This window comes from Tachypleus tridentatus, chromosome 10, assembly GCF_004210375.1.
Source record: "Tachypleus tridentatus isolate NWPU-2018 chromosome 10, ASM421037v1, whole genome shotgun sequence".
Taxonomy (NCBI): Eukaryota; Metazoa; Arthropoda; class Merostomata; order Xiphosura; family Limulidae; genus Tachypleus; species Tachypleus tridentatus.
Genome location: NC_134834.1, coordinates 38,670,042 through 38,692,494, shown reverse-complemented (window position 1 = coordinate 38,692,494; position 22,453 = coordinate 38,670,042). Strand labels below are relative to the sequence as shown.

General features: G+C 32.5%; 1 protein-coding gene across 2 annotated transcripts in view; it reads left to right on the top strand.

Moving 5' to 3' along the window:
- Window positions 1-469: 469 nt before the first annotated feature.
- LOC143229092 (synaptic vesicular amine transporter-like) overlaps window positions 470-22,453 on the top strand; it is a 60,960-nt gene continuing 38,976 nt past the window's right edge. The window contains exons 1-9 of one of the 2 annotated variants that reach the window (XM_076460910.1): window positions 470-764; window positions 1,378-1,496; window positions 5,825-6,095; window positions 13,519-13,577; window positions 13,902-13,985; window positions 14,561-14,653; window positions 17,258-17,347; window positions 19,189-19,229; window positions 19,890-19,953. In XM_076460910.1, the coding sequence (XP_076317025.1) occupies window positions 697-764; window positions 1,378-1,496; window positions 5,825-6,095; window positions 13,519-13,577; window positions 13,902-13,985; window positions 14,561-14,653; window positions 17,258-17,347; window positions 19,189-19,229; window positions 19,890-19,953 (889 nt within the window). In that variant the 5' untranslated portion in view covers window positions 470-696. Of the gene's footprint in view, window positions 765-1,377; window positions 1,497-5,824; window positions 6,096-12,396; window positions 12,456-13,518; window positions 13,578-13,901; window positions 13,986-14,560; window positions 14,654-17,257; window positions 17,348-19,188; window positions 19,230-19,889; window positions 19,954-22,453 lie in introns of those variants that run through there. The other variant, XM_076460911.1, reaches the window with a different exon arrangement.

Genomic DNA, 22,453 nt, shown 5'->3' with positions numbered 1-22,453 from the left:
TGTTGTTTTCAGGTGTTTATCACTTTAAATAATGTTTAAACAACGAAGTTTTATTAACCATCTTTGTTGCTATGGTGAGTTTCTCTGTTAGATTTACAGCAGTTTTCTCACGTTCATGTAGTTAATGGATTAGTCGGGCTTAATTCTACACAAGTCTTCTGCAGCACTCATTAACAGACAATACTAGTTTCTTATCTTCTCAGCACATGAGCTCTTACCTTTCAGTAAGCAAACATAGCGGACAGAGAGAAAATACCACTCTGCTTAACTTGGGGATTTTGCTCAAGATGCTCCGTGTAGATTTCCAAGATTGATTGGTGGAAACCTATTTTTATAACTGGGGCTACACAATCTACCTATTTGCCGCTAGAGGGCAGCTTGCGTATAAAATCCTTGTTATGTGTTTTCAAGAGAAACAGTGAGTAAATACTTGCTACTAATCAACGTCTATCCTTAAAAACACTGTTTGATCCAAACATTAGCGAAATGACATGCTAACATTTATTTTTAGATTCGTAGTTAGGATAGAGGTTGAAATTATTTTCGTTGTTAACTTTTCGTGATTCGTTTTATCAATGTAAAATAATCAGAACTTTTGCGATAGCTTGTAAATTTCTCGACTTGTGACTGCAACGATTCAATACCAATTAAAAGTTGTTTTACAGCGGTTCTGTTGACCAAGTGGTTTTGTGTTTTATGAAGATAGGAATTTGTGTGGTTGAAAGCTCACAAAACAAAACAAAATATAAACATTTCTATACCAAGTGAGTACAGTATTAAGTTGGATTACTATTGTAAAGAATCTTCATACAGTGATATGACAAAGTAACTTTCGTTAAGATTTGAAAACAATATTATTCTGCAAATAACAATTATCAAGCATATATGCGAGTTAAAAATTGTGTTTTTTAAAAAAGCCAACCAAAATTCCGTTTCTAAATTAAAAAAATAAAGTAAGGCACAAACAATAAATTCACGCCACTTTTAATGCTTTTATAATGTGATGTAATGCTAAAGTATTAGGAAACTATTGAGGGATAACATTTAATTAAATTTTAAAATGTTATAAAACCTTTTTAAGTTTTCAGATTTATGTTGGTAAGTCTAGTCTAAAAGTACAAGTGTAAAGAAAGTACTTTGCTTTTTATAATATTATTTTTTCTTATCTTTATTACAAATACTACAAAGTTTATTTGGCATGTTCTAATTGTGAACATTTAGTTAATCAAACTTCCGGTAAAACTGAAATTGAACATTTTAAAACTTTATTATTGATCTTACTTCTTAAATAAGAACACCACATTGTCGTTATTATGCAATTAGATTAATAAATACCTTAGTAAAATAATAGCTGTTTTAACAGACTGTGTTCCTCAGTTTGTTTATAATGCGTGAAGAAACGTCGATTGTGTGGAGAATTCAACATTCTGGCAGAATTATTGTTTTTCTTGTGTATTTTTCCCTTTTCCTGGACAATGTATTACTGACTGTAGTTGGTAAGTAAATTTAGTTTTTTGTTGTTGTTGTTTTTTGCATGGTATAATTGTTACGTCATACCACTATCAATGTTAATGAATTTTCTACATATTAGCTAATTAAGGTTCATGTAATGATATTTTATATACAATCATAGAAAAACAAAGATATAACAGCTATACAATATATCCTAATTTTTGTTAATATCATAAGTTAAACGGTTATTATTTGCTACTACTTATATTTTTTAACAAATAGTTTTGTAATAAGTGACGCAGAAATGTTATTATTTTCAAAATAATGATTTTCACGTGTCCAAAACCTACGTTATGTTTAGTTATTTTTCTAAGACAAGAAAACATTCTTTAAAGATGGATGAAAGGTTAATATGTTTTTATTAGAAATTACGATAGGCATTACTTTATGTTTTGAACTTAAGACAAAATTGGAGCAAACAATATTTCTGAGAAAATTGTCTTAAGCACGACGTTTCATAGAGAACATCCGTATACATAAGCTTTCCAACGTATTTTTCACATTATATTAACAAATTTGTAAGTAATCCTGTTATGGTCTAAATTAAGATTAAACCGATACATTATCCTATTTCATAACGAAATACTTAGGTCAGTGTTAATATTTTTATTTAATTAAAATCATGATATGTTATGGGCATAAAATAAAAAGTCGGGGACGTTAAATGTATAAAAATGATAAATTCCTATCGTTATAAATATCTTCGATTACATAGAACCTTACTGTTACAGTAACGTGGTGTTATATGTACTTACACTGAAGTATATTTGTTAAATATGAACACAAGGGCACTGTCAACAATTCAGGACATATTATTAATACAGCATTCATTTAACTCCTTTCTTGTCATAAAAGGATTCCAACAATATTTTCACATAACTTTTTATCGGTTGCATATGGCAGGACATATTATTAACACAGCATTCATTTAACTCCTTTCTTGTTATTAAAGGATTCCAACAATATTTTCGCATAACTTTTTATCGGTTGCATATGGTAAAACTTGCTTCAAATATCTTGGATATACTATAACATCAAATGCAAAGAGTGACACAGAAATAAAGAAAAGAATTGCAATGTCCAAGGATACTTTCTATAAAATGAAGCCCATATTCACAAACAGGAACATAACAAATGTCACTAAAATTAACACCTTGAAATCATATGTATGGTCTGTTCTCTTATATGACTGTGAGAGCTGGACACTGAACAATGATACAGAGAAGAGATTAGAAGCTGCTGAAATGTGGTTTCTTAAAAGGATGCTAAAAATATCATGGACTGAAAGAAAAACAAATGTGGAAGTCATGGAACTGGCAGGATACAAAAGGTCCCTCATGAAAAATATAAGAAAGAGACAAATGGAATTTCTAGGACACATCTGTAGGAAGAATGGGATAGAGAAACAGATGCTATGTGGAAAAATAGAAGGGAGGAAAAGCAGAGGGTGTCAAAGAACTAAATATATCGACAGCCTCAATAACTATGTCACCAAGAACTCAATGAGCAACATCGAGTTGATAAGGAGGATTGACAACAGAGAAGTCTGGCATGCCATGGTCGTCGATGTCTGCCGTAGATTTGACACATGAAGAAGAAGAAGATGGTAAAACTTATATCTTGTTTACAACGTTCCACCAAGTTTACCCGGCATCATCAGGTGATACACAAGAACTGAGGCTAACAGAAATTAATATAAGTGCGAAGTTTGTTTGATAGTGCCATGTATCAGATCTAAGAACAGCGGAGAGAATGATACATTTTATTATGTTTTCTGATTCAGCGATTATCGTTACTATTATTAGCATTTGGTAGTTAAGAATAACTGATCTAGTTGATTCAATCACAGAAGCTTCAGAACTCTAGTTAGTTTCAATTGATTTCAAAGTTCTTCGTCAACAGAAACCGGAACTAATATAGGCGTGAGGCGCTTCCCATCGGTTTTGGTTTTATTTGTTTTGAATTTCGCGCAAAGCTACTCGAGGGCTATCTGCGCTAGCCGTCCCTAATTTAGCAGTGTAAGACTAGAGGAAAGGCAGCTAGTCATCACCACTCACCGCCAACTCTTGGGTCACTCTTTTACCAACGAATAGTGGGACTGACCGTGACATTATAACGCCCCCACGGGTAAAAGAACAGGCATGTTTGGTGTGACGGGAAATCGCTTTCCACCAATCTTGTGCATTAGTAAAATAAAAAAAAAGTAATATCGTAATTAGAGGGTGAAATGTGAAAGGAAAACATAATTTCCTCCGTAAGGGAGGGCTAGCAAGATAAATTAACACAAGTTATTATCGATGTTAGTATTCAATTTGTATCTCACTGAAATATGTGCAAAAACTGGACTTTTAGACTCCACGTTCTGGTCAACGTATGAAACATTTTTTCAAGGGATATCGCTGAAAGAGGTTATTGTACATGCGCTTTCTTATAGCAAAGCCACATCGTGATATCTGTTGAGTCCACCTAGGGGAAGAAGTTATTATATAAGAAAATTAGATTATTATAATAAGTTATTTTAACATGTTTGATCACTCGACCTACAAGAACATTTCATGAAGTTTATGTCTATGTTTCACTATTTCGCCTTTTTTACAGTATTACGTTTTATAACAACAGAAGAAGGAATCTTCAATAGTCGCGGCACTTGTAATTCTTTTAGGTATGATTAGAGATAATATTTTTAGACATGATTTTTCTTTTTATCAGTAGTATTTTTGTGCTCCAGCATTGCTAAGTATGAGGCGCATGTATACCCGATTTGACTTTATTACTCATTACAATCTCTTCAAGGCCAACTTGAAACTGAATTTTTTTTAGGTAGGGCTAGAGTAAATTAACCTATGAGACCTTGGGCGTAGTCAAATGCATCAATCGAAAAGGTTTGACCTCCTGGGTCCAAAACTGTAATCAAATGTCAAATCAGTCAAGTGAGAACAGAACTATAAGCAAACAGTATGTACTTGAAGAAAATGAATATAAAATACACAAATTCAGAACTGTTCTCTGAACCACTATAATGCGGTTAAAAAGAGAGAGAAATAAATCTATTACTGAAAGACACAAATGAACACTGGAACATCCTTACATGGTAATTTCAATTCAAATCTATAATTATATGGGTTTTAAATGTTAACAGAACTTCACTAGCCGACCCTAATTTCGCAGTATAAGAATAGAGAGAAGACAGCTAGTTATCACCATCCACCGTCAATTCTTGGACTACTCTGTTACCAACAAATAATGGGATTGACCGTCACACTATAACATCCTCAGAACTGAAAGGGTGAGCACGTTCAGTGGGACTGGGATTCGAACCAGCGACTATCAGATTGCAAGTCGAGCTTCCTAACCACCTGGCTATGCAGAGACATGTTATTTGATCACTTTTACATAAGAATGAGGCCTGGCATGGCCAAAAGTGTTAAAGCGTTCGACTCGTACTGCGAGGGTCGCGGGTTACAATCCCAGTCGCACCAAACATGCTCGCTCTTTCAGTCGTGGGGGCGTTATAGTGTGACGGTTAATCCTACTATTCACTGATAAAAGAGTAGCCCAATAGATGGCGGTGGGTGGTGATCACTAGCTGCCTTCCCTCTAGTCCCATACTGCCAAATTAGGGACGAGAAGCTTTGCGCGAAATTCAAAACAAAAAAACAAACAAAAGAACGATATAAATAATCCAAGGTTTTTTAAATTAATCGATCAGTTCAATACAAATATCATTAATAATATTTACCAAAAAAACACAAAATTTTTACGTGAACGATTTCTTCACGTTAGTAATTCTTAGAGATCTTTATTGGAAGTCCAGTATATTTCTTCAGAGGATAATAGAATTTGAAGTGTGATGTTTGCTGCAACTTTTGAACAGGCTTAGACTTATGTTCTATTTAAAAAAGTGCAATTCGAGATGATTTCCATGATATTATAATATAGAAAACTTCGTTTATTTACTAAAATAAATTATTTTTAGCTTGTTATACTTAAGAAGGTGTAAAAAAATAAAAATAAATTATCTATATCAGAGGTTATCTCGGTGATTTTAAATTGTAAACTATCGCACAATTTAGGCATCGCCTTGTCATGAAATATCTAAAGAAATAATAATAATGTTTACAGTTTTGCAATCGTATAAAATTTGAAACGAGGGTCAGAGAATTTTAATATGTAATTTCATGATTTAATCAAACAATTCATCACTTTCAGTTAACTCACATAACTTTTTTGGTTTTTATAAATAATGTAATAATTTTAATAATGAGTTTTTAACAACTTTTAATAAAACTATAAATCTAATTTTTTTTTCCAGTACCAATTATTCCTGACTATCTTTACAAGCTCGAACATGGTAAAAGTAATCAAACGGAAGAGGAGAGTTTACGTTATGGCTTGAACAATGATACAGCGACTGTGGTAAACAAGAATTCAAGAATATTCGTAGGAAAAGTAGCGCATATAGAAAACCGGTCATCAGATGGCATTTCTAGACTTGTTTTGCCTGAACAGATTGGGCTGTTGTTCGCTACAAAAGCTTTTGTCCAGCTGGTAGCAAATACTCTTGTAGGACAACTTACAAACAAGTAAGATATTCGTTAGAAATGTATACAGCGTTCTCGTTCTTAAATATTGATTATTTAAATTTTAAAGGATAAGAGGCGAAATTTATATTTTTGTTTGGATAAGAAAATATTAAATACTTTCCAATCCCAAACTAGTTATACAGAGTAAGATAACTGAAAACTGTTCTCTAATATTTTAAAGTAGAATTTTATGTTAAAATAAAATTGTAAAAGTAGTTTGCGTATTTTTTCTCTTTCGGTTACCAATATTTATATTAATTTAAACAGAATTCTTATCAATTTTTGGATATAATCAATAAGTCAATAGGTTGTTATGGTTAAAAGTTTAATTCATTATTTGAGTTTCTTTGGTACAGTTTTACGTTACCACGTAAGTTAAAGCCTCATTGATTTATTTAATTTACTTTGTATATAGACAACAACATACATTTCTAATATTGAATATCCGTCGCTTATGTATAATTCAAAATCGATTTTTTTGAAAACAGTTTTGTTTTGGAATTTCGCACAAAGCTACTCGAGGGCTATCTGTGCTAGCCGTCCCTAATTTAGCAGTGTAAGACTAGAGGGAAGGCAGCTAGTCATCACCACCCACCGCCAACTCTTGGGCTACTCTTTACCAACGAATAGTGGGATTGACCGTCACATTATACGCCCCCACGGCTGGGAGGGCGAGTATGTTTAGCGCGACGCGGGCGCGAACCCGCGACCCTCGGATTACGAGTTACACGCCTTACGCGCTTGGCCATGCCAAGCCATTTTGAAAACACGAGAGTAAAAGGTGAATACTTGTTAGATATTGTTCGTATTCTGTTAATTATATGTTTTGCTAAAAAAATACAGGTTTTTCATGTTTAGTTTGACAACCTAAAAAAATCACGTACAATTTAGAAACACGCTATTATTAATTCGTTTCGTATTAAATGGCCAATTGTATAGGTAAAAACTAAAACGCCACATTTTTAACAAATACCAGTTTTATTAATCAAAATATACTCCATTTACTTCAATGGTTTTCTCCCAACGAGACGCTAATGAAAATATCCCTTCTTTATAAAACTCTTTTGTTTTAAAGACAATAAACTCTTCAAAGGCTTCGATAGTAGTCACCTGATTCTTAAATGTTTTGTTCCGGAAAAAGAGCTTCAAGTACCGGTAAAGGTAATAATCAGTGTGAGATAGATCAGGTGAGTTAATGTTCCAAAATTTAATATTTCAAATTGAAATGATGATTTGTGAGTTAGGAGTCTGGCGTTGTCTTGCAGCAGGATCAGTTCATGCCTGTTTACCAGTAATGGCTGTTTGGTGGTTAATTTTCCATACATATTATCAATTTATTGGCAGTGGTGTAATTGATTCATCTGGTTGCAGAGAGGAGTAATGAGTAATTTCATCTGCAGACCACCATATTGTCACCATAACCTTTTTTGGGGGTGCAAAGGAGGTTTCGACGCATGTTTTGTAGATTCACCTGAATCCTATCATTGTCCTGATTTCTTCCGGTTGTCGTTAAGGATCCACTTTTCTTCGCAGGTAACAATTGTCTTTAATAATAACTCTCTCTTGTTCCTAACCAGTTTCTGCCCTTCCGTTAATTCTTGCGGTTCCCATTTATCCATTTTTTAAATCTTTCCAATTGCAACCAGGGTACCAGAAACAGTTGCACTGAAATCTTCTAAGTTTGATGGAATTGTCTGAACTGTCGTTTGTGGGTTAATTTCTACAATAGCTCTTAATCTTTCTTCATTTACAACAAATTTAAGCCTTCCACATGGTTTATTTTCGAGGTTCATATCACCAAAACAAAATCATATCTGAAACAAATGCCGAATAGTCCGTTGAGAAACAGTCCCTTGTTCAAACACCAGATTGATGTCTTTAGTGACCTTGGCTGCATTGTTTCCCAATTTGAACTCATACAAAAAGTAGTCTCAATTCTTTTGAATACATCTTCTTGTATAGGGTTCCACAAAAACACAGAAACAATTATAATACAACTTGGTATGATAGACAAATTAAAAGTACAGCACTCTTGTCAATACTGAATATCATACAGCCAAATTACTGTATCTAACTTATCCTAATCATAGTCACTCTTTAACTAAGCGAAAGTCGACCATTTCGTATAAAACGACCTAATAATTAATTAATCGAGTACTAAATTTATTAGTTTCGAGAAGAAAGAATGATTTATGCTATATTAATTTCTTAAAAACTTCGAACTTCCGAAACATCACTGCTTTAATTAGTTTTGAGAATAGCTAGACATGTTTGAACTTTGACCTTAATCTGTGACCCAAGATAACGGCCTCCAGTGAGTGCACTATGCCGGAGGAACTCTGGCAAACCAAATACCTGGGCATTTCACATTAAAAGGCTATCGTTTCATTAATAACTACATATTAGTAATAGTTAATAAATTAGCTTGAATGCTGTTAAACGCAAAATTAGAAAAAAGAGCTATTTCTGCTTTGCTCACCAAGGGAATTAAAACCCGATTTTTATTGTCGTAAGCTTGCAACGTACCACAAGTAATATGGCCATCGAGGCAGTTTTATGCCTTCTGGCAAAAGAATAAATCCTGACATGACGATATATAGTTCTTGCACCTGATTCTGTTTTAACATTAATGGGGAAGTCGTCTCTCCCTAACAATTTGTTTGTTTTACTTGTTTTATAAGTTTGCGAAACGCTGTGCAATGGCTATCTGTGCATATATATATAGCCCACCTTAATTTTAGACCGACAGGTTTTATTGTAGGCAATTAGTCAACAACATCCTCTGCCAATTGTTGAGCAACTCTTTTGTTTGATCGAATATTGGATTTTGACCGTCGATCTTAAAAAAACACCTACAACCCAAAGTGCGGAACGTGTGTGTGTGACATCAGGACTCAACCATGAATGCTTGACTTTATTGTTGTAGCAAGCTAACGATAAAATTACTCTGTTGAAGTTCGATGCTCTTCATATACATTGATTATCATGTAATGAATAATGTTTTGTAAATGTTTTAAAATGAATACGATTAGTATTTGTTGTAAGAAAGATTACAGTGAGGAGCAAACTCAATATCAAAGACGTGTCATACAACTGGTACACAGAACTATACATTGGAACCACACAACGAATAACGTTTACAAATTGCAGTTTAGTGAATTACTTACTATAGTCCCTCAGTGGTTCCTCGGTTGCACTTACAGCTATGGGCACAGCGTAAACAGCCCATTGTGTGCTTTTGTGCTCAATAACAACGAAAAAATACTTACTATAAATAACATAATTATTAACTAATTTTATCAGGTTAATTGTCAAAGACCTTTAATGTTAAAACAAGTCCTGATACTATTGTGCTTGTAAAAATATGTAAAAATGCCTTTCTAATTAAAAACAACTTATCTAACTGGTTCTATTTGTCTTTGAATGTTTATGAAAAACATCCTTTCTGAAGTATCTGATATTAATTACAATAAGTCTGAAAAAAAAGCTATCTATGTCTGCATGACGTCAAGACATGTATCATTTATATATCATTCGTTTTTGTTGTTGTTTAAAAAGCAGTGGTACTTTGAAAAGACAGTGACCACCAAACTAAAAAAGTCCACTGGCTTGAATATTTAGGTTTGTCAGAAACATTGAAGTATACAAACTCTCAAATTTAATTTCTATATTTTTATTTTAAAGTTAATTAAATTTTATTTTTTGAATTACCTATGATGTGCACACAGTTTACAAATGCTTTCTAACTCTGTATATTCGGCCATTAATGAGCCCCCCGCTGATACAGCGGTAAGCCTACGGATTTACAAGGCTAAAAGCAGGGGTTCGATTCTCCTCGGTAGGCTCAGCAGATAGCCCGATGTGGCTTTGCTATACGAAAACACACACTCATCCATTAATTTTGGTTTATTCTCAATGATGGGTGAACGATGTTATGTCGTGCCAACTGAAAGAATATTAATCATTTTAGTCATTATTTTCTAATTCTCGCTACTGTTCTGTTAGCAATGATTGTTTGTTTGTTTTGAATTTCGCGCAAAGATACTCAAGGGCTATCTGCGCTAGCAGTCCCTAATTTAGCAGTGTAAGACTAGAGGGAAGGCAGGTAGTCATCACCACACATCGCCAACTGTTGGACTACTCTTTTACCAACTAATAGTGGAATTGATCGTCACATTACAACGCCCCCATGTCTGAAAGTGCGAACATGTTTGGTGCGACGGGGATTCGAACCCACGACCCTCAGATTACTGTTAGCAATAAATAGTGGGATTGATGATAACAATATAACACCCTCACAGCTGAAAGGGCAAGCATGATTGGTGGGAAGGGGAATCGAACCTGCGACTCTCAGATTACGAGTCGAGCACCCTAACCACTTGACCAGAAAAAAGGCAAGAAAAAGTGACTATGGAATGAAAGAAGTGTAAAAAATATATAATAAGGACGACACTCAGATGAAAAGGTACTCATACACTCTTAAGAAAAAGAAAGAGGCACTTAGCAAGGTTAATATTTTTTTATGAAAGCAAAAACAAGATAGGAAAATCCAATTACGATTATCAGAGTGATGAATGATTGTCAGTTATTAAAATAATCCTACTATTATGGACTTAGTATGTATATATTTATCTATGTACGTGACAGAAATAATAAATATAATATGGCGTCATCTACTCATTAACAACCTAAACAGAAATTCATAAAAAAATCGCAGTCTAGGTATTCAAGATTCAGACAATTAGAAAAATAACTCAAGTATGTCCATCAACCATTTCTTTATAACAAAACACAATTTTAAATAAAAGTATTCTTCTCACAACAATAACACGGCTTTTACTATGACTGTATGTGAGAGTTTGATTATATACTTAGTGATGTAATTTGTAAATGTAGTAATAAAAATGAAATTCTTAAAAAATAAACAAAATTCTGTGCTTTTTTTTTAAATAAATGGTGCCATTTTTAATATATAAAAATATTACAGTTTATATTAGCAGAAGTTGGACACTTTTCCAATGCATTACTTCCCAGAAAAATCCTTTTTCTTTTTGTAAGAAAATGTTCACTTTTCTTAAATTTTAAATGGAGTACGAATAGTAATTATTATAAAAAACAACCGCCTATAGGTGACGTTTCTGCTGGTATAGAGTAATGTCTAAAAAATGATTAAACTTCTATCAACTACTTACACATGACTCCATTCATAAGTTGATGTATGGGTTTGTGTGTTTTTTCTTATAGAAAGTCACATCGGGCTATCTGCTGTGTCTACCGAGACACAATTAAAAATAAACTTTATTCTTCTCTTCTATACTGTTGAAATGTATTCTGTGATAAAAATCACCACTACATGCTCTCTGTCTCCTTATTTTAGATGGGTATTTCTAGCATGACAGAAGTCTAGTGCGTTCCACACATTACGCGATTCTATTAGGTGACAATGCAACAGCCGTCAGTTCACAACTGAATGACGCAATGCATTATTCGAGAATAGTTAGGTAAACAAAGCTGTGTTAAGATATTGCTTCCAAGAATATGTTTGTGTATGTGTATGTTTCCTTATAACAAAGCCACATTGGGTTATCTGATGAATCTAACAATAAAACTTTTCCGTAATTATTCCTCCACATCAAAAAACTTGTCACTCTAAATTTCATAAAATTACTGTTTTTATTCTTATGTTGATAGGATGCTAAAATCATGCTGTAAACAGGTTTATATTAATAATGAGTTATTAATAATTAATTACACAGCAGTAGAAAGAGGCTTTAATCCTTATATTGTTCACAGAGCTTTCCAAAAACTGAAAAAACAGGGATAAAAACATTAAGTTAAAATAATTTTCTGAAAAAAGTAAAAAAGAATGATACTGTAATTAATACCTGACTTATCTTGTCAAATAATGGCACGATTTAGAAAATAAATAAATATTTTTCCGATATGTAAATCGATAAACAAAGTTAGTCAAATTGTTAGTATACCTAAATATAAAATTGGTTTAATGCAAACATTTTATATGCATAAAATATCATATGTATGTGAAAAGTTTATATAAGACAAACTAAAAGAAACTGAAATTCAGAATGAATGAACATAAAAGAAATGTTTAAAACAATAATATTACTATTTTATCTTTAGCATAACATATTAAAAATAAACACATAATCCAATGGGGAAAAATTGTGTTATTTGGCACAACCTTTAAGATTTTATTAGTATGAAATGCCTGAATCTATTGAGATTATTAAATATATAAAAGTAGTTGTATAAATTAGTGTTATACAAAACATTGTACTAGGAAGGTTATTGATGTATTGAGTGTATGAAGATGTTTGTCGATTTTTTCAACTCTGTAAAGTAAGTTATTTGTATTTTGCTGTAATTTTGAGATGGAAAACAATTTAATTCTTAGAAATGTGTAAAAATAATTTATTTTTAATATAATACGTGATTTTTTAACGTTGAGCATTACGCTAGCGCCAATGAATTTTAACGAAAGGATGAAATATGGGGGTGGGCGTGAATCATCAAACTAAAATTGTTCAACAGTTAGTGAGAAGTATTTATTAATTTATTGTGATTTAACGTCAGATGAAGAAAAGTACCTGTTCATAGATATTTAGATATGGCTAGAACAAATCAAGTTGGTAAAACATTCTGACACGATGGTAAGTCGTATCGGGACATGTTCCACCATCAGAGGGTTTGGGTAGTTGGATTCTAGCTGTTGGAATGATAAAAATATTTAAATAACTAACAAAATTATAACTCTTAAATATTAGCTTGCTGAATGATTAAAATATACTTACGTAGAAAGTTAAAATAACTCTAAGACTTTATCATTGATAGGAATTTTAGCTGCATTAAATGTTAATATTATAGAAAATTATTAATAAAACATTAATTAATAATAATTCTTAAATATGAATAGAATTTTGCTAGTATAATGAGAGCGAACTTTTCATTAATGTTAAAAACTGATTCAAACTGTGTGTGTATGTGAAAACTAGATGATATTCTGTTACGATCTGATCTACTGTCAGAACGCGTGAAGCTGTTTCACTCATAATAGTATTTACGGTAAGTTTATTTATTGATGAAATATTGTTAAAATATTACTTTTTATGAAATCGTGGTTTGAAGACTGTGCCCCAAGTATTATGTTTGCCAGATACCATTCAATATAGATTCTGACATCGTGAAGTTAAAAAGGTTAGTTATTTTAGTTTAAGCACAAAGCCACTCATTGGTGTATCTGTGCTCTGCCCAACATCAGTATTGAAACACAGTTTTTAGCATTAAGTCCGCAGATATAGCGTTATGTCACTGAGGGACAGGGAGAATGTTCAAACATGTCTAATCTACACGTATACTGCAGTTTCAAATAGAACTTCTATATTGCTTAATATTTTTCCATCAGGGTTGGCTACACCATTCCATTACTAATTGGTTCATTGACTCTTTTCGTCTCATCCTTGCGTAAGTACAATTATGCTTGTGTTTGTTTATAAATGATAAATCAGTTGAGTTTTTATTTTGTATTATGTATGTTTGTTGTGTGCTAATATATGTACGTATGTTTTTACAATTACTAGATATCTTTATTGTCAGTTAAAAACTGTATTTTCACTGATGAAGTGCCTTTTTCAAAGTACGCTCTTCCGCAGAAAATTAAAACTGCTTAAAATAGTAGATATTATTTTTAGTTCTGAGTACACAAGTAATTTCTGGTGTCAGTATAAGTTGTATAACTCATAAAAAATGATTTACTGTAGAGTATTTCAACATTTTTTCGAATTTTAGTTTTCGCTTTAGAAAGAAATGTCGTATTACTTTTTGTGGCACGTGGGGTCCAAGGCATTGGATCAGCTTGCACGGCAATTGGAGGTACGTAGTTTTGAAAAGTTTTTAACCGACATTTTCTTGGTATTATCAGTTTGAGACGCCAGTTAAAAACAAAAATAATTATTTTTAACAAACATCTAATCCTTTATTGTCTACAGTTATCGACAGCTTTAAACTGTTTCAGTATTCATACAGAATTCTTTGAAGACTAAGCGTCTCAGCACAGACTGGAACATTATTCTCTTCAAAACTCAAATGTCCTAGTAGAATATATAACAAATAAAATAATTAGAAAATTTGTCTACAGTAAAACTGTTAGCTAGTGTGTCTGTAACATTATGACATAATCATGTTATGTCAGTTGGTTATGCCAACTTGACTTTTCTGATCCTATAATAAAAATGTAATAAAACACTGTTACCTCTTCGTAAACGTATTTAAAGGTCTTACCTTATATAAATCGACTTAGCAATACTATTATAAAACTGCTCATGGAGTTGTGTAAGATAATTAACGGTACTTGCGTTTTCTCCGTTTTTATTGTGTATTTGGCTAGAGCAAGATATTGGTGTTTTTTCTTAGTTGATAAACAGCTGTTTTATGATTACTCACTATAGGGATGGCTTTAGTCGCTGACAGATATCCCGATGATAAAGACAGAAGCAAAGTCATGGGTATCGCCATGGGTGGCATTGCTACAGGCGTTTTAGGTAAATAAATTATTTGTAAAGTAACGGACATCAGTTTCTTATTGTGTTCGTGTAGCTATGCAGGGTACGATTTACAACCAAAAAAACGTCAGACTTATATTTGTTGCAGATTTGGTGTAATAGTACGGTTATGTTAAAATTAATAAGTAGTTATTTCTGTTCTTTGGCAGAACAGCGGTAAGTATATAGACTTACAATTCTAAAACCTGGGGTTTGATTCTCCATGGTGGACAAAGTCCAATGCGACTTTTTTCTGAAGCAAAAAAATGTTTTTTGTTAATCATAAACATTTACTTATGAAAGTGTAAATGTTATTTTGTTCTCCTTTAAACTTCACGAGAAAACCTATTTTGAAATAAGTAATAACCCAAGTTTGAAATAAGACGTGTTTATAACATACGTTGGTATATTCACAACTTTGCTAACAGAGTGAAATACAATAAATGGAGGTTCTTGGGGGGAGGGGTAGTTTTCTTTACAAAAGTCACCAGCTCCTTAACATTCAAGATACTTAAATCTAAGCGTGAATAATTTCAATTCACAAGTAAATTAAACCAAAAGTAACCTAAATTAATGAATTCAATGACATACAACAAACTGATAAGTGCATGTAGTTCTCTCAGGACTTCTGCATCTCTCAGTGGGGTCACGAGGTGGGTGTAAATCAAGGATACCACCTCAATGGGGTCACGAGGTGGGTGTAAATCAAGGGATGGTGCCTAACTGTTACGTAACTACTACATAATATAGAAAAGGATACCGACACTTGAGGGTTATATAGCCCTTACATAATATATAAAACACCAGAGGGCGCATTATTAGGAGATGGATAGGATGATGAGAGCACAGGTAGTTTGTCAGCAAGCGACCAGGGGGAAAGTAGAACAACAGATATAAACGTGTTCCAACATGTCAGTTTTTTGTTTTTGTTCCAGTAACAATCACAGTTTGAAAATTAATAATCAATCTAATCTTAACAATTGTACTCTTGTACGTGATGAAAGAACAGTGAGGCTGAAAGTGTTACTAAGATTCTATAAGTGAATAGTTCAGAAGTATGAGCTTATCGCAAGGTGTGATTAAGTATTTTTTAAGCTGTAGTCCACATTTATATCCTAACGATTTAAATATAAACAAAAATTATTTTTTTAGTTAAGTAACTTGTATCACAAGTTTAGAATACAAATAACACCATTATATCATAACTATTACAATAGTATATTACATATATTATGAAAGTTTGACTACAGATGTTATCTTAATTTATCCAATACTTGAATGAGACCAATATTATAATATAATCAGTAATTTACCTCTTAAAAATTATCTGTCGCTTCATGTACATGTGTTTTTAAGTATCTGTTTAGTTCACATTTAAAATGTTGACTGTTGTCTTTGCATTTATATTTAATTTACAGGACATAAATGTTAACATTTACGAACGTTTTATACTTAACACTTATCGTTAATTGATGTGTTTACATTTTTAATATTATACAACTACTTTTACAGCTCTATGACCTGAAAAAGACATTTATTTAACTATCATGTTTAACTTTATAAATTAATCTATATAACTGTTTTGGAAAAGACCAGTATAAAATTTTAAGGACTTACGTAAATGATTGTTTAACTATTACGATTGTAGAAAGTTATCTTTTTTTAATGTATTTTCACAAGTCTTTAAGCATACGCTGACAAATCTCTATTAAAACTAATTGTAAACAGGCATTTTTCCTTTTCTATATGAGGACCATCACTTTTATTGTCTACGTTAAAGATTAACCTCCAAACACTGTGGATATTCAACCCTATTGAATATTTATTCTGACTCATCACAACATCTTACTAAGCTTTTGTGACACTCACTTTAAAAGTTGGTAAAAATAGTTTACTGATTCTTTCTCTTTACCTAATGATGCAAAGCGCTAAATGTATTCGTGATATTATTTCTGAAGGTTTGATGGGACGTCTTCAATATGTATATTTCAGTTAGCAAACAGTTTTCGTATGCTTTCAACTCAACTACTCTGAACAGATTATTCACATTTCTAACAAACGTGTTTAATAATTTAATGCAAGTTTCCATGTAGGTGTGCTATCATCAATATATGAAAGTAAAATAGCAAACTTTAAGAGCATTACACACACTGAAACTTTCACTTACAAAACTTCAGGTATTGGATTGAGACTGTAATCTTAGATCAACTGGTGATATTTATAGCTAATCATTTAAACTAAATTTGCAAGAAAAATCGAACAATAGATTAACGCTGATTTTCTTTCTAAATATTAAAAGTGAGGAACCTCTTCATCATTAGAGATGGCTTGTGCAATCATGACTTCTCCTTCCTCGGGATGAGATAGTCCTGAAAAATATTTTTAAATTTAAAGTCGCACTCTTTAGATGAATATCCCTTGTATATGAATCTATCGTTTGAATGTCTCGCTAGTTGAGTAAATTTCCCAACTTTATTTTTGTCTTAGAACATAATTTACAAGTAACCATTTAGATAAGTCCTAGTTGAGTAATCATAGTCACCCATTTGTTTAGGATTGTTAGTATTTTGATAAGAAAATCCCCATTATATTTGTTTGTAACAGTTGGCTATCCATTCGGCGGCGTTATGTACAATTTCGTGGGAAAGGCATCTCCGTTTCTGATTTTAGCTGGACTGATTTTCCTTAATGTTGGTGAGTTTTGATGTTGTACTAATAAATGTCTCATTTCCAGTTCATGTAACAAGTGATTAGAAGACTGAACTAAATATGTTTATCCGCTAATGGTAAACATGAAGCCTGTACGTTATTTTAAAATTTGAATCCAATTTGAGCATATGCAAATTTATGTGTTAAAGATGACCCAAGCATAATCTCACGTGTTTCTTAGATATTGATAACAGGAAAGTGATAACAGCTAATAAAGAAAATAACTATCGTAACATCACATTCAGAAATCTGGAGCAGTTTCTATATTAAATATGTCATTAGTTTTAGGTAGTGATACGCTATTTTTTTAGTAAAAGCACGTATTAAGTCAATGTAATTTAGAAGATAGCTCAGAGATTACTTTTATCAACATTCCAAAGAAGAATGTTCTTATCTCTTTCTTAAAAATTTTATGAATAAATTTTATTGTAAATTTCATACTTGGCAGTACCTATCTGCATTTACAACGAAACTTAGTTAACCTTAGAGATTTACAAAACTTAGTTAACCTTAGAGATTTACAAAACTTAGTTAACCTTAGAGATTTACAAAACTTAGTTAACCTTAGAGATTTACAAAACTTAGTTAACCTTAGAGATTTACAAAACTTATTATCGAATTAATATTATTTTGTTGAAAGATTAAGTATTATTGTACATGTTTGTTACCATATGTTTCTACCTTTCAGGTGTTTGACTTAGGGAATTCAGACTAAAGTTATTAATTCATATACTACTTTTTCATTCGAACCAATATTTTAAATTGTATTCTTAAGCATAACTTGTTTTTACTATTTTGCTGTTAGATATTGTCTTAAAAATTCTGCGTGAGGTTGCTTAAGTTTTACAATGTGTTTCGTCTAAATTTTAAAAGTGACTTGTGTGGTTTAAAACTGTAAAGTAAGTTGTGATGAACTTGTCTGAAGTTATTCGAAACTCTTAAATTTATGCCCACTTTCTGAAAGTGTTTTTATGTTTTGAAACATTGCGCTTTTGCGGGTTAATGCTCATATTTGTATGCTTTGTTGGCTTTCTTTTTGTCGCAATATTATATTATGAAAGGAATGAACTTTATCATTACAGCATAGACTGGGAGCAGAATAATGCTTTACAAATAATGATCTAATTTTCTCACAATCTTTAAGTTCGATAATAACATATTGCAAAGAAGACACTGACACACAGAACCCATGCTCCGATTGTATTTGACAGTACCTCGAATCTCCCATTTGGCGTCTTAATCAAAATGGAAAACCATGATCGTAAGGTGGAGGTTATGGGCCCGACCCCCGACTTTTAAGTATATAGCGACATATTTGACAGATTAGTAACCGTTTCGAACGCAGTTATCACTCAACTCTGGTATCTAAAGTTTATCTTTTGTATAATGCTATAATACTTCGTGACGACGAAAAACCCACTTGAAGTAAAAATGTATTTAAAGACGGCTGGTTACCTGAAGATGACCTACGAAGGTGGAAACGTTGTCCTGTACTTTATTTTTAACTAAAGTTTTAATATCTGTACCAGCCGTCGTGAGAATACAATGCTATAACTAATTACATTCATTTTAACCCGGAATATAAGCACCACATTCTCGCTGTTTTATTTTGGTATTCGCAATGTGTTCGAAGACTAAATAATAAAATATTCGAAAATTTTATATTTGAAAATCATTTTAATCTTTTGCTATTTTTAGGTTTACTATCGAAACTTAACAATCGTAAATGTAATAAAATTATCTACTATGGTCTGTTATATACACACACACACACACACACACACACACATTGTTATGAGCAGAATACTAAACTTCTTTGTTTTCAGTATTGCAGTTTATCATCTTACAACCAGGAATTGCTCCAGAGGTAAGGTCACCTTTCGTTACATATGTTATACTTGTATGTTCGTAATTTTATGTAACTTAAAAAACAACTGTCGATTAACGTCTCTTCAAAAACAATAAGAATGATAATCATATCCAGCCTGTTTTGTAGTAGTGTAAACTGATATTAACGTCTGATCAAAGCAGGCTAACTACATCAATTTAATATGTATCAGCCAAATCTTGAGAGCCTATCTTATCTTGTCACTTCTTAGCTGTGTAGGCCAAGCATGTAATATTGATTTGTCGATTTACTATATAGTCTTGATCTTAATGAAATAACTTTATCCGAGAAGAAGGGGGTAAATGAAGCCCATTCGACCAGTTGAACAAAGTAATTCATTAGCTCCAGATTTAACTACTTCCAAAAAGGAAGTAATGTTGTTGTTGTTTTTTTTACTTTTCAATTTACCTTAAAAGTACCATCATTAAACAAAGTTGGTAACTTGATTTCTCGGGGTAATCTCAAATTACCTTGATAACCATTTACATAATTTTTCTTATTTTTAAGATTACAAAAACTATCCTTTGTCAAATGAGATTTAAATAACTTCATTTCTTAAGTGTTTTTAGTTAACCATCTAATAATTACGTATCGAATGATAAACTTTCTTAACCATTTAAATTTCTTTCCTTCTCTCAGACAATGTTGCAGTCATCACCATTAAAACTGTTGGTAACTGATCCTAACATCTTGATTGCATGTGGTAAGTATTTGTTTTTGTAAATACGCTTAAGTATCAAAACTAGGGATTTTACATTTTTAGACTCTAGTTGTTTAATGGTGCTATAAACTTGAATTTAGCGTTAAAATTAGGGGTACAATCCTTGTGGTGGGAACAGAACATGAAACAAAAATAAAGTCAATGTATTGACTAAGGATTAAATCTAAAAAGTTAGTGTTAGAATAATGTATCAAATCCCTTAAAAGTAACGTCCTTGTAATTCTAATTTGCACTTTATTAGAATTTCTACACGACATATTTGTAGAATATTCCATTTACTTGGATATACAAAACTTAATAACAAAATGTTTATCATGGGATTTGTCAAGTGATCACATTACAATGAGTAGGAGGTAGTATCTCTTCGACTGGCAGTTGAGCATTGTATTATAAACCCTGTGTAACGGATTTACCATTGTACATTTAGTTTAGTACCTTTCCTTTGTTTCTGCATAGTTTTCTTTTATTGCTGACAAATGTTCTTCACTAAGCATTGCGCAAGTCCAGCCTCTTCTCTAAAACACGCTATAATATTGTTGAAGAGTAGAAAAAATCGCGTGATTGCTATATAAAAACCGATGCGCCGAAAGAAGAATATTATTGGACAGTTACAGTCAGTACGTTATTGGCCTAGGAAGTTATAATTGTGATTAATATCTATTAATCGGAAGACTACAGAATTTGGTAAGGAACGTTATATATATTGAACATTACAAATCGTTTAACTTCAGCGAATGACTTCAGATGTTGTTATTTCTACAAGGACATTAAATATCTTCGCTGGAAGGAATCAGCTTTTACCTGGTGTGAGGCTAGCCAAGAAAAAGAGAGCGTTGGCTTAGGCGAGGTCCAACGATATAAATTCAGAATTAACTTGTTCGTTGCGGACTTGAATCGTTGATAAAATATTTAGTTCTAGACTAGATACAAGATTCAGTGTTGTCTGCAAGTTTGTAAAACTGTTGTATATAAACCATAATTTGTAATAACTATTAGTAATAACCGTTGTTATGAACTGCATTGTTTTAATGTTTTTTTATATTAAGATATATTTGTTTTAAAAAAGGAAATTGTGTGTATCAGTCTTGTTAGCAAATAATATAAATTTAATACATATTAACAGTTAATTAACTATTAAGCTCGAATTCAAATTTCCGGTTATTTGAGATAGTAATACGTAACGTAACAACGAAATAAATCAGAGACTTGTCCGAAATAAATGTGCGTGTCTTTTTCTCACTGGCTCGGCATGGCCAGGTGGATAAGGCACCCGACTTGTTATGCGAGGGCCACGGGTTCGAATCCCCGTCACACGAAACATGCTCGCCCTTTCAGCCGTGGGGGCATTATAATATTATAGTCAATCCCACTATTCGGTGGTAAAAGAATACCCCAATAGTTGGCGGTTGGTGGTGATGACTAGCTGCCTTCCCTCTAGTCTTACACTGCTAAATTAGGGACGGCCAGCGCAGATAGCCCTCGTGTAGCTTTGCGTGAAACTCAAAACAAACCTTTTTCTTATAGCAAAGCCACATCAGGTTATTTACTGTGTCCACCAAGGGGAATCGAACTCCTTATTTTAACGTTGTAGATCTGTAGACTTAACGCTGCCCTAGAGGGGGATCCGAAATAAATAATAATACGTAACATTTGCTTTCATTAACATCGTTATTAAAACCGCTTCTTTGATCGATTGTTCAAATTCTTGGGCTACTTTTTAATCAGCGAATAGTGGGATTGACCATCACATTATAACACTCTCACTGCTGAAAGGACGAGCATGTTTGGTGTGGCGGGGATTCGAACCCGCGACCCTCTTATGGCGAGTTGAGCCCACTAACCACTTGACCATAATACATAAAGAAGAAATATTCCTCTGAGAATTGAATTTTTTGGATTAAAGGCCTAATAACATTAAGAGTACTTGTGTATCTTCTCTTATGAACAAAAACTAACATTAAAACGTGAGCATGACAAACACTCTTGCCGTATTCCTTGGCCAAAATAATCGTCGAATCTTAATTCAACATAAAATTTTTTCAGCCTAACTTTCACAACTCATTTTCCGTTGATCTTCCACCCATTTGTTCTAAGCACTCGTAAACCATATTCAATGATGCACGTGCTACAACCGTACACGTTGTACAAGGAATTTCAGCATCTTACAAAAGGTATGCATTGCAGAATTAAGGATGTCATCTTGGTTTTGAGTGCAGGATATTATTTTATTCCCCTATCAATTACTTTAATCGAAATGAATTTAAAAGTATTAATCAGTTTCCTAGTAGTGGAGGAGTTAATCATTAAGCTGTACATTTTTTATTTGCTATATCACGTGAGGTTTAGTAGATGTTAATTTTTAAGTTATGTGATTATAAGCTTTACTGTGTATTGCTTTGAATAAAGATATAAGATTAGTAAAATAAAATAAACCAGGTATAATATATATACTTATTGTGAACTGGCTTGGACTTACTCATGT